The sequence below is a fragment of the Ranitomeya imitator genome, chromosome 4 (genome assembly GCF_032444005.1).
Source record: "Ranitomeya imitator isolate aRanImi1 chromosome 4, aRanImi1.pri, whole genome shotgun sequence".
NCBI lineage: Eukaryota > Metazoa > Chordata > Amphibia > Anura > Dendrobatidae > Ranitomeya > Ranitomeya imitator.
In genome coordinates, this window is record NC_091285.1 from 87,110,479 (window position 1) to 87,123,958 (window position 13,480).

The 13,480-nt window shown below is 39.7% G+C and overlaps 1 protein-coding gene across 1 annotated transcript in view; it reads left to right on the forward strand.

Moving 5' to 3' along the window:
• Window positions 1-12,510, forward strand: part of LOC138675535 (A disintegrin and metalloproteinase with thrombospondin motifs 2-like) — a 705,150-nt gene extending 692,640 nt beyond the window's left edge. The window contains exon 22 of the mRNA XM_069763862.1: window positions 11,723-12,510. Within this exon, the coding sequence (XP_069619963.1) occupies window positions 11,723-12,162 (440 nt within the window). The 3' untranslated portion in view covers window positions 12,163-12,510. The remainder of the gene's footprint in view (window positions 1-11,722) is intronic.
• Window positions 12,511-13,480: the final 970 nt, after the last annotated feature.

The window sequence follows — 13,480 nt, forward strand, 5'->3', positions numbered from 1 at the left end:
GCTGCCTTTCCCTTTGGGGAATTTCTCTGAGGCAAGGTAGGCTTTATTTTTCTATCTTCAGGGCTAGCTAGTTTCTTAGGCTGTGCCGAGTTGCATAGGGAGCGTTAGGCACAATCCACGGCTATTTTTAGTGTGTTTGATAGGTTTAGGGATTGCGGTCAGCAGAGTTCCCACGTCCCAGAGCTCGTCCTTATTATCAGTAACTATCAGGTCATTCCGTGTGCTCTTAACCACCAGGTCCATTATTGTCCTGACCACCAGGTCATAACAGTGCTATAGTCCGCTAGCCCAAAACTGCATGGACCACAGCTCATCCCGCCAAACACCCATTCTCTTTTTATCGTGGGCATAATACTACTCAGACAACACAATGTGAGGGTAAAATATTTTATTGAACTGCAAAACTACAAAAGAGACAAATGACTCATAGAACAGAAAAATACCCAAGATGGTTCAAAATTACAGAGTCTTCCCCTATGCTGATTCACTGGGATTGGAGCAGCTCTGACTTCGGAACCCCCCAGGGCTGATTACCCCCACCTGTGGCATGCATGAGAGGAGGTAACATCAAGCTTAGGAATTTAACAGTCCATTAGGGTACAAGGCCAGGTCACAACATGACTTCTCCAAACATTCCCCATGGAGCGAAGTGACCGGTAGGTCCCAATCATGGCTTTCCAAAACGTATCCATGGGGCTCAGGTGACCGGTGGGTCCAAATCCTGACTATCCCAAACGTATCCATGGGTTCAGTGATGGTCAATGGAGCAGATCTGTATTCTTTCAGTCGGGCCCATATTCCCCTAAGTTGGCATCCTGTAAAATGTCAAATTTGTGTCCCTCGTGATAGAGTCATGATAATGTCCTGGCTGCTGTTTTGTAAAGTGTCTATAGTACTTTGGATCTCTGGATCTCTTGAATATTTGGATGTCTTGTTACAGAGGCATATCCCCTTTATATAGCTCACAACTGTTAACCTTCAAGCTATTATCCACAGGTCAAGGGGAAGGATTGACTCGCAAAATTTGATTATAGTTTATCCTTCACTGTTTGCAAATCAACAAACTGCATAGCCTGGTATAATGTATAATCAACAGATCAGCAAACATCATTGTTTAGTGACCCTGCATCCCTGTTTTGTAAAGATAACAGTACAATAAACTGTAGGAGATGATAGAAGAGGTAAATAACCATTCATCAATTTACAAATATTTAAAATTTTTGTGTTTTTTTTTGTCTGGATAATTAAGATAAAATGCTGCGTCATCACATTGCTCCCCCATCTTAATTAGCCAGACATGATAGGATTTCAATCTTCCTTCTCCACTTATCAGGGACATCATCATGTCTTTAAGCTCAGACACAAATGTAAGAGGTCTATATTTATTGAGAGCAAAACGTATCATCTGGTTTCCTCAGAGCATATTTCATATTTCATATTTTCTTTGTGTATGAACTCCACATATAATTGATGAGAACTGACACATATCCATGGCATTCATGTATGGCATCCATGGCATTTCGTGGTTCTTTGAATAAATCCAACTGAGTGTCGGTGGCCTGGGATTCAATTTATCGAAGCTGGCACAGCTCCTGTAGTTACCGTTTATTGTTGCAGTTGTATATCCACTCTGGTCCTCTTCCCAAGGCAGAGCTGGTGAGGTTGTAAATAGTGGCATCCAAATCCTGCTTTCTATGCCTCACCTATGGTCTGCTGGGTCTGATTGTATGCCTCCCTGGTTGTGCAGCCCTTTGATGGTATCTGTGAACACCAGTCCCCTTCAGCTCCTCCGAATCCACCGGGCTGAGTAGTATCCCACCCTTGCCACCAAAATGTAGAGACATGGGGGGTCACTCGGTGCTCTGCTCTAATCAGCTAGTCCAAAACTACATGGACTAGGGCTCATCCCACTGAACGCCTGCTCTCCTTTAACTGTGGACCTAATACTACTCAGACAACATAGGATGAGTGTAAGACAGTGCGGTAATACTTTATTGAACCATAAAACAGACAAATAATACATAGAACAGTCTCAGCAAAATACCCTAGATGGTGCATAATTACAGAGTTTCACCGTTCGGCTGACTCACCTGGATAAGAGCAGCCAAGACTTCAAAGTATCCAGGGCCGACTACCCCCACCTGTGGCATGCACAGATAGGAGGTAATGACAATCTTAAGAAGCTGACAGTCCATTGAGGCAGAAAGCCAGTTGACTGGTGGGTCACAACCTGGCATCTCCAAACATCGCCATGGAGCCAGGTGACTAGTGGGTCCCAATCCTGATATAATGTGTAATCAAAATATCAGCAAACATCATTGTTCATTGACCCTGCATCTCTGTTTTGCAAATATAACAATATAATAAACTGTAGGAGCTGATATAAGAGGTATTTAACAACCATTCATCAATTTACAAATATTTTACCTACTAGAAGAATCAACGTTTCAGACTCTTGACCAACCGAAGAAAGAAAGACAAATTCAAAAGTCAACATATAGATAAGTCTATGCCTCCTGGTTTATTGAAAATAGATGTCTGGATAATTCAGGTAAAATGTCACAGCAGGCAAAGCTCTTTTTCTTCCATATTTCTGACCATATGGACTAACGCTAGTTCAGAGATAAAGTTTTAGAAAAGGGATAACTCCTTTTTGTTAAAAACATAAATAAATCAGCACTATTCCCATTTTAAATATTTATGTCAATTCTATGGGATCAGCAAGAATTTTTTCAGAACTGTGGGTCCCTCCTGTGGGACATGCACTAATCTTTATAGCAAGGGCCCCAACTGTTTTCCTCTTCTTACACTTCAAAGAATTTTTCAACACAGATATTGAGGTGGATTCTACACTCCTCACAGTAATTTTCTGATGTAGATTTGGATCTCAAGGTGAAGTGCACATGGGTTATGCAGCAGGACAATGATCCAAATGATCCAAAACACACAAGCAAGTCCACCTCTGAATAACTTAACAAAAACAAAATTAAAACTTTGGAGTGGCCTAGGTAAAGTCCTGACCTTAACCTGACTGAAATGCTGCGGCATGACCTTAAAAAGTTGGTTCATGCTCGGAAACCCTCCAATGTGGCTGAATTCCAACAATTCTGCAGAGATAACAGGGCCAAAATTCCTCTAGAGCGTTGTAAAAGACTCATTGCCAGTTATCACAAATGATTGATTGCAATTGTTGCTGCTAAGGGTGGCCCAACTAGGTATTAGGTTTAGAGGCTATTCACTTTTCCACACAGGGCCCTGTAGGCTTGGATTTCTTTTACCTTAGTAATAAATACCTTAATTTAAAAATTGCATTTGGTGAATACTTGTGTTATCTTTGTGTAATATTTAAATTTGTTTGGTGATCTGAAACATTTAAGTGTGACTAACATGCAAAATAGTAGGAAATCAGGAAGGGGACAAAAACATTTTCACATAACTGTAGATCACAATTTCTCTGAGCAAATTCTGCAACAAAATCTGCATATTATACATGCAAATGTGTGTTGAAAAATAAATTAACAGATTAGCCGATTTGTGATGGCAGCTTTGTAAGAACTGTAGGCTGTTCCTATAATTCCATGATTTAAGACTAGATAGCGATATCATTAATTCTGCAATATTAATGCTCTCTAACTCTTGCTCTTTGTTATTTGTTTTGTGTTATTATTTTTATTAAATATTAATACCTGTCCTCTTTTGATTAGAGACCACTACCAGGCCAATATTATGTACCGGTATATAAGTATATAATTTAGTTAGTGCTACAAAAATAATGCAGAAAAGGAAGGAGTTCCATATTCTTGTATGGCAAAAATAATCCAAGTTTATTCAAGTGATTAAAATATCCATGCAGATTACACACTAGAAAAATAATGCAAGTTTTCAGCCACAGCTAGTATCAGAGGTGTACACAGGATTTTGTCAGGGTGGAGACACAATGCACTTTGCCACATTCTCATAGATTCTTCTACAGTGAATGAGGAGAAGATGTGGTTGTCCGTTATCAGGAGAAAATGTTCACAGCTTCCTGTTTCCAGTATTGAGATTTGCAAAAATGTATTTCCTGCAAATCTAAAATGCTGTATATAAGCCCTGAAAGGTGATGGCCCTATCTTATATCAGCCAAAACTGATCAGAGGTTCCCTTTAATAAATATGATGTGGGGTCCCCCCTATTTTTAATAACAAGGCAGCCAAAGGAAAGAAGAGACAAAGGGAATAATTAGGTAATGTTCCAAGGTCAGAATACCAGAAGAATATTGAATTAGAGCAGGAAGGGTTAAACAGAGGGTCAGAACGAGGTCCAAGGTCAGGCAATGAATAATCTGCAAACAGAAGGCAAGGCACAAAGTGACAAACCACACAGTAGCTGAATGTACATCTGGCAGAAGTATGGGAGTAACATCCCAGTTAAGTAGCCTGGCAATCACCTGTGACAATGAACACCTGGAGACAGCCAGCATCTCCCAGTCTCAGATTGGATGGCCGAGCTCCCAAACAACACACTGACAGCTTCAGCATGCCCCTGTACCAGATTGGAAGACTGAGCTGTCAATGACTGCATCCCAACAAATAAAGTAGCACTCTGTAGTGCTATAGCATGCAAACACTAAATATATGAAATTTTAATTGCCTAACTGCACTAGAAAATATGAAAAATAGAAAATACTTAATGCATAAATTGGCCACTTCATGTGTACCCAGCAGCCACAATAAGGAGATTCTTATTGCTGGTACCTGCTTAATGTGAATCCTCTATTACACTGAAGTCCACATTTATATCGAAAGGTACTACTGTTAGTAAGCACCTGTTCACATCTGATTTCTGTTTGGAAGTGATAGGCAGTCTTTTGGTATTAATAACTGCATCCCAGACACACTAGGGATGGAACTGTGACAGTACCTCCTCTTCTAGGGGGAGAGCAACCAAACTGTGGATCTGCTGCTAACTTTATTAATTGATTCTGGATTGGATCTAAAGTTAGGGATAGGAACAGTTAGTTTAGAAAGACCAATTCAAATCTTTGCCCTTGACAAAACACTGTTAACCCCGTAATTTGGTCAGGAGGGTAATAGTGGATTTCACACTCCAAGTTGGAGAATTCCACTCTGAAACCATCTCCTGTCTTGTTTTGAATAGTTTACGTGCTGGGTTGTTACTGAGGTTTCCATGGTTGCCAATTCAGAATCCTGTTATCGATTGGTGTCAGAAGGAGATTGGGAAATGGAGCCCCAATTGTTGCAACAAATATCTAAAAACTGTACAAATATGCTCCGCTAGTTTGAAGGGTCTGCTGGGGCATCTGAAGGACTCGAAAAAAAGGTGGCCATACTACCTCACCATCATGCTTATGATTGTGATTTTGACCTTATTCTTAACACCAAATTGCCTAAAGTTCACCTTCATAATTTGTCTTAGTTTGAATGAACCGCCATGAAAGAATATGTTAACAAAAGTTTATGAAAGGGTCACATCCGTTCTTCCTCCTCCCCTGTTGCTGCCAGACATTTCTTTGCAAAAAAAGTAAGATGGCTGTCTCTATTCTTGCCTCAATTTCCGAGAACTAAACAAAATCACGGTTAAAAATACTTACCCACTTTCACTCATCCCTGACCTATATCATCAGAAAGGCTTACAATTTGATATGCATCCGGAAAAGGTAATGATTGGAAAACAACGTTTTTAATGGCTGAGGGTCTATTTGAAAACCTTGTCATGCCATTTAGGTTATCCAATTCACCTGCTGTGTTTCAAAATTTTATGAATGATATTTTATCTTATTGCATTGGAAGATATGTTGTCATCTACCTGAATGATATTCTAATTTTCTCTCAAGGTTTGGACACTCACCAGGAACATGTCCGTGTTGTGTTACAAAAGTCTTTGTTTGCTAATTAGAGAAATGTGTTTTTTCTGTTCAGGAAATTTCTTTCTTAGGGTTTATCTTGTCAGCAGAATGGTTTGAGATGGGAAGGTGCAGACCATAATTGGTTGGATTCAACTTCATGATCTTAAGGCTTTGCAGCGTTTTCTGGGATTCGTCAACTTTTATATTTATCAAGGGTTTTTCTCAGATTGCAAACCTCTTACTTGCCTTACATATAAGGGGGTGTATCTCAATCTATCAGGGATTTTAAAAAATTAAGAGTGTTTCATGTCTGTTCTCATTCTGATCCAATCTGATCTTTAGGAACCGTTCATTGTGGAGGTGGATGCTTCAGAGGTCGGAGTAGTGGTAGTTTTTTTGCAGGGACCCAAAACTCTGACTAACCTGGGTCCATTTTTTTAATTTAGTTTGCGGAAAGAAATTATCATGTTGGGAATCTTGACTTACAGTCAAATTGGCATGTGAGGAATGGAGGCATTTTTTTAGAAGGGGCAGTTCATCCAGTTACTGTGGTCACTGAACACAAGAATCTAGCTTACATTAAATCAGCTAAAAGGTTAACTCCAAGACAGGCCAGATGGTCCTTGTTTTTCTCTAGGTTTAATTTTCTTTTACGCTCAGGTTGGGGTCTAAGAATGTGAAAGCTTGAAAGCTGACATATCTCGTAGTCTAGATTCAGTTTCTCCTCCAGAACCTCCATCCTCCATTATTCCTCAGGGTACTCTGTTAACCTTGTAATTGGAAGAGGAGATGCGTAAAGCCAAGTCATTGGCTCTGTCCGCTACTCCAGGGTCCGAATTATTTGTGCCTAAGATTGCGGGTGTTACAAGAATTTCATGATGCCATCGTCAGTGGTCATCTTAGGGTTACTGCTACATGGAAAGCTATTGCTAGACCTTTTTTGGTGGCTGTCCATGCTTAATGATATTAAATATTTTGTATCTACTTGTGAAATCTGCACAAGCGCATATTAAATATTTTGTATCTACTTGTGAAATCTGCACAAGCGCTTAAGTCAATCATAGCCGGCTCCATTGCCAATTCCAGAAACACCAAGGACTCATTTGTCCGTGGATTTCATCACAGAATTGCCTCTGTCTGGTGGGAAAACTGCTATCTGGGTTGTAGTTGACCGATTCAGCAAACAAGATCATTTTGTTCCTTGGTCAGGATAATTTATCAGTACTTTATCAGAGGAAGGAAAAGGTAACTTGGAGTTTGGGTGACCTCCTCGGCCATCACCCAAACACAGACGGTCTCCTGATGGTTTGCTAGCCTGAAGACAATTAGGGCAGTTCTTGAGAAAATGTCCAGAGAGACCACAGTACGGGCAGAGTCCAAGATCTTGTCTACATCTTTTCTCCTCAACACGAAGACTGGCAACTCTAACCTCCAATGGTTTCACCTTCGGTAAAAAAAACAGCAAAGGCAGATATTAATAGGCTAGGGAGGTCCATGAATATTGGCTCTTTCCCAGCATAAGAAGACCAACTCACAGCTGTCTGCTTTCTCTTGGCTGGTTATTAAAAATAGCGAGGACATCACATTGTTTTTTTAACCCTTATCCGGCTGAATAGGTACAATTGTAACTATTCCGTTTTAAAATTGCAATAACTTTTTTTTGAAAAGACGTAGAGGGCTGAAATTTCGTGACATCTCTACATTTTTGGTCCAGAATATATTGGCCAAATTTCAATAAAATATCTCCACCCGCTTCCGAGATAAGGGGTCGAGATCTTTTTGCATCCATAACAAGCTGCATAGGTACAAATGTACCTCATATATTTTGAATGAAGATAATGCAAGGGAAAAAGCATAAATTTTTTTTTAATGATAATGCTATTTAACTATTATAAACAAGTAAAAAACTGTTCATTTACATTATAAAAGAAAATGTAAGAAACTTTTTTTTATTGATTTTCTTTGCAAGTAATGCATGTTGGCTTTGCTACAGAGTGTTCATCGCAAATGGGTTTCACACAAACCACACAAGACTTTCTAGTCTTGCGTTGTTTTCGCCTCAGGTCTCTGCAGACATAGCAACTACCAACAACAGGGGAGGGTCCACGACTACCATGAGGTATTTTGGGGCCACCTGCTGGCTGCGATGCTACCACAATGCATCGTCCAAGCACCATTTCTACTGCACCTCGAAGAAAATGGTTTCTCATTATCATTTTGTTTGTACTACGATCTTCAATTGCAATCATACACAGCTGATTTGCGAGATCTTTCAGGAACTTTCTTCGTTGATCCTTTGCCCTGAAGCTTGGATTGTGTTCTCTGTAGATGATGTAGGATGCTAACCCACTGACATCAATCATATTGTAGAAAAATGCCAAAGTCCAACGTGATGTTCGTCGTTTCACAGTGTACTCTCCCAACATTTTATCCATAACATCAACGCCACCTTTTGTTATGTTGTAGTATTTTATTATCTCTGGCTTGGCTGCTAGTGTCTCTTCAACTTCTCCCGTCATGTGCATAGATGATAGAAGCACGACTGATTTGTTCTTCTTTGGTACATATGAACAGACTGTTGCATCATGATTGTAGGCAAAATTTGTCGAGTATACAGGCCTTTCTTTGGCAGGCTGCATGTTGTTAGGTAGGAACCTTTTGTTTTTTCTCACTGTACCAACTAGTGTCATGTTCCAGGAGTTCAATACCTTAGCTAGTTCCATGGTTGTAAAGAAGTTATCGGTGGTGACATTTCTTCCAGAGCCTTTATACGAGCTCACTAGGTCCAATACTGTTCGTTCTCCAATGTTTACTTGTCGAGGACCATCAGTTGGTTTCCCAGTGTAGAGCTGACCTTGTAAAGGGTAGGCATTTGATGAGTCACAAGCCCAGAAAATCTTTATGCCATATTTAGCTGGTTTTGAAGGTATATACTGGGTAAATTTAGTATGACCTCTAAATGGAAATAATTGCTCGTCGACGGTGATACAATGATATGGCTTGTAGGCTCTCTCCAGATTACTGTTCAGCATTGTCCAGATGTCCCGTATTGGTGCAGCTTTATCTGTTTGCACACGTTCTGCACGTGTATTTTCGTTGTCAAACCTGATAAATCTGAGTATCATCTTGAAGCGGTCACGAGACATGGCTGCACGTATAAGAGGCAGAGCAGCAACATTCCACATTTCCTCCAGATTCTCTTTGTTGGCTCTGTGCACACCAGCAGCAATCAGTATGCCCAAAAATGCATGAAGTTCAGTTTCAGTAAATTGCTTGAATGTTTTTTGTGGTGGCCGTTTGGAAGAATCAGGAAAACGTTGTACCAGTTCGTTGTTGTAAGCATCACAAACTCTCTTGGCCTTTCGATTCGTTTCCCGTAATATGATGTCACACATCTCGGGAGTCATGATGGACTTGAATAGCTCTTTTGCTGTATATAGGTTGCTGATTGCTGCAGGGCCACCTCTTTGTCGTAGGACATTACGAGATTTTGTTTGTGCATTTGGCAGTGGATTACTGCACCATTGAGTTTCATCCTTAGCAGTCCAAATGTCGCCTGCACTTTGAGGCACAGAATCATCCTCAACACTTTCGTCTGATTCGTATTCATTTTCATGCTCTATGACCATTTCTTGTTCAATGTCTGAATCTTCTTCAGTAACATCCACTTGTGGTACATAGTTTTCATCATCAGATGGAACATATGGTTCATCCTCATGCTCAGAATCAGATTCTTCTAGCATTCGCATTATTTCGTCAGACGTAAATCTGTAAATATGAAAAAATGTAAAATAAATAATTTTCCGAAATACTACATTATTGGCTTTTCACAAAATTATACTAACCTGCAAACACGTTTTCTTGGATTATGGCGGAAACTAGATCCAGCATTACTATCACTCATGATGACTTGCTAGACGAATTTTGGCTTCGTATTTTGTGCTGAATATAAATAAAACATCGTAAAACAATATGTAGATACTAATTATTATCCATTTTTCGTATAAAAATTATACCTATAGTGATAAGTTTCATACAAAATATATGTAAGCCAAGTCCAGGCTGAAAGACAATTTGACTGTTCTGTCCCCACATAATGAGAATAAAGGTATAACTGGCTGTTAGATGCTGTGAGACTTTCCTACCTTCGTTTCCAAGAAATTGAAGACTTCACAAGCCTAGAAATGTGTGCTCACAGCAATGAGATGAACAGCAAAATGGCTAATGAGAGGAGGGAGGCAGGAAGACAAGTAGAAGCCACTCCCAGTTTGAATTAACTTAATTGACAGCAACATAAGTGACCAGTAACAACACTGAACAATAGATATCAGCATAACATTTGTAGCTGAATGAACTTTAGTTTCTGAAACCAAGTAAAGTCTTCCCACAGTGGAGGTATATGTGAAGGTACAATTGTACCTATGCAGCCTGTTAAGGTTGTAAAATTATGCAGCCTGACAAGGGTTAAATTATTTATTTATTTTACACTGTCTCTACGCTAGTCAGAGCACAATGTCAGTGCCACTTATGATCTGGCATTTATACAGGCCATGTGACGTGTTGGCATGGCTTTGATTGTTCTAGAATTGCCCACAGCCTAAAAGCTTGTTGATTGGCTGTGCTGCAGCATTTTAACAAACTTTTTTCAGCCCAAACAGAAAAATGGACTTCCTGGAAAAAGTCTGTGTTCGAGTTCGCTCATCACATCTGTTTGGCTTATTTTCTAACAGTATGTATTTAATAGTTTATTTTGTGGTTTGTTTTTTCTATTTCAGCACACTTTCCCTACTGTAGTTAGTTTGCACTCTGTTCTGCCCTCTGGTTCTTTAGTAGGAACATGAAGCGCTCAATGGATTTTCAGGCAGCTGAGGGCCTAGTTGCCATTGTTTAGTCTGTGGTTAGGGTTATCTCCGCTCACGCAGGAACCACTAGGGACTGCAGGGTCAGGATCTCTAGTCTGTACAGGAACCGGCAGGGTCAGTTGCAGTTTTTAGTGTGTTACCTATTTTCCTGAGTCGGTTGCTACACTAACAGTATGCACATATAGGGACAGAGTCTCTGATTCTGCTTGCTTAACCAACTATAAGGCATCTCTGTATCCAACCTGTTATATCAATACACTGTAGCCTGGGCAAATGTCACTGTGCAGTGAGGGAGAGAAGGTAAGTGGTGGCAACCATTCCATACCGTTCATTTTAATCCCCTGTGATGATAATAATATGATAGACTGACACTAAACTGATCACTTTTCAGAAAAGATGAGCAAATGATCTATTTACAGGAGCCGCCTGTTCCAGAAGCCACATAAGTATTCTGTGCCTGCCAAATGGGAGCCCAAAGAGCTGCCGCTGACCTGCTGGTATCCTTGGCATCTCTTCAGATTTGTAGGTGCATTGATGTAATAATTGTGACGTGAAGCTTGCATGGTATTGCGCTTAGTCGCCTAATCAAAGAGAAGGCAAGGATGCTGGTTGTAGGAGATGATTTCTCAAGGCTCCCGTGCTACTCATCAATTTGCTCATCTCCATTCTACAGTAGTTAGGAGGAAAAGTGGCCAGAGAAAAGGCTATAAGATTTTAGATTGTGGTATGATTGTTATTCGAATTATAGTGACATGTAGGATTAAAAGATAAGCTTTATCAAAATGTCTTAAAAATGGTAAAACCATGTTTTTATACTAAGTGATACATCATTTTTTGAGGATGCACTTTCCTTAAATGTAGGTCCTCTCTATCTTCAGAGCATTGTACCTGCTCCACTCTGGATAAACATTTCAATTGTTTGTATACTTGTTAGATACGTGCATTAGTAAGATTTTAATATTTTTAACCTTTGAATTTGTAACATTTATAATATATTTTTTCTCTCTTCTAGATGAAAACTGTCTTGGGGATAAATCAGTTTTCTGTCGTTTGGAAGTGCTGGCTCGTTATTGCTCAATGCGGGGATATAGCAGATTGTGCTGTAAGGCCTGCAATTCATCTCAAAATTCAAGTGACAATTATGTAAAAAATAATGACATTAAAAATATTTCACCAGCAAGTCCGACTCTTCCAAGTATTCCATCAACCATGTCTCATACCCCAATTTACAGCACAATTTACAGCACACAGATGTCTAGTAGAAACGCAAGTGACAATCTGCAAGACACCAATAGAGTAGATGTGCTCTACAAGACCAACAGACTTGACAATGAAGTTCCCCCTCCTAATCCCCTGCCACGCAGAAGGTCCATGTTTGAAAAGACAAAAAACCAGAGGATTCAACAACTGATTGCAGAGAAATTACAAGAGGCTAAGAAGAAGCTGCATTAATGTCAACTCAAGAGCATTTTCTACGAAAATGGAAAAATTGGCAATACACAAGACTCACAGACTGTCCAAGGCATTTCTGGCATTACCAAGTCATGCAGTTGTAGCAAATATTACAAATTCCAGGTAACATTTTCAGGATATAGACTGACATTTCCTCAATTATATTAGTAACAAATCTACAGTGATCGTAAAGGGTAACAACATTGTTTACAGATGCTTTTGGTGCTGTTTTTTTATCAGTTTGTCTACATTTACTACAATAATACTATTGTCACATGCTCATGTAAAAGTGTAAATCATATCTATTACTGTTTGTAAAAATATACAATTAGAACATTTTGCAATGAATTTTTTGTGCTGTTCTCATTTTGTCAGATTGAATGTGTTTTACTTTTCACAGTGATCACTAATATATTATTTTCTAGCAATTTTCTTTGCCTTAGATCTGACACTAGTTTTCGACTTCTGAATCTAAAAGTGACCCCAGTTTTTCCCTATAATTTATTAAGCTACAGGATATAAATAACCTGAATGTAATGTTTATTTAAAGATATTTTGCTCATACAAAGGATATATAGTTACTGTAAGTCAAATTGTGTGCAAGCAGTAAAGTTAGGTAAAAATTTACTCTTATAGCTTTTCGCGGAGTGTTTAACCCCTTTCTGCCATCAGACGTACTATTCCGTCCATGTGGGGTGGGCTTTACTTCCCAAGGACGGAATAGTACGTCAGAGGCGATCGGCCGCGCTCCCCCCGTGGGGCATCAGCGCACTCAGGACAAATTGGACAACAAATTTTGGGGTCCAATTTCTCCTGTTACCCTTGGGAAAATACAAAACTGGGGGCTAAAAAATAAGTTTTGTGTGAAAAAAAAGATTTTTTAATTTTCACGGCTCTGCGTTATAAACTGTAGTGAAACACTTGGGGGCTCAAAGTTCTCACAACACATCTAGATAAGTTCGTGGGGGAGTCTAGTTTCCAATATGGGGTCACTTGTGGGGGGTTTCTACTGTTTAGGTACATTAGGGGCTCTGCAAACGCAATGTGACGCCTGCAGACCATTCCATCTAAGTCTGCATTCCAAATGGCGCTCCTTCCCTTCCGAGCCCTCCCATGCGCCCAAACGGTGGTTCCCCCCCACATATGGGGCATCAGCGCACTCAGGACAAATTGGACAACAAATGTTGGGGTCCAATTTCTCCTGTTACCCTCGAGAAAATACAAAACTGGGGGCTAAAAAATAATTTTGGGATTTTTTAATTTTATTTTCACGGCTCTGCGTTAGAAACTGTAGTGAAACACTTGGGGGCTCAAAGTT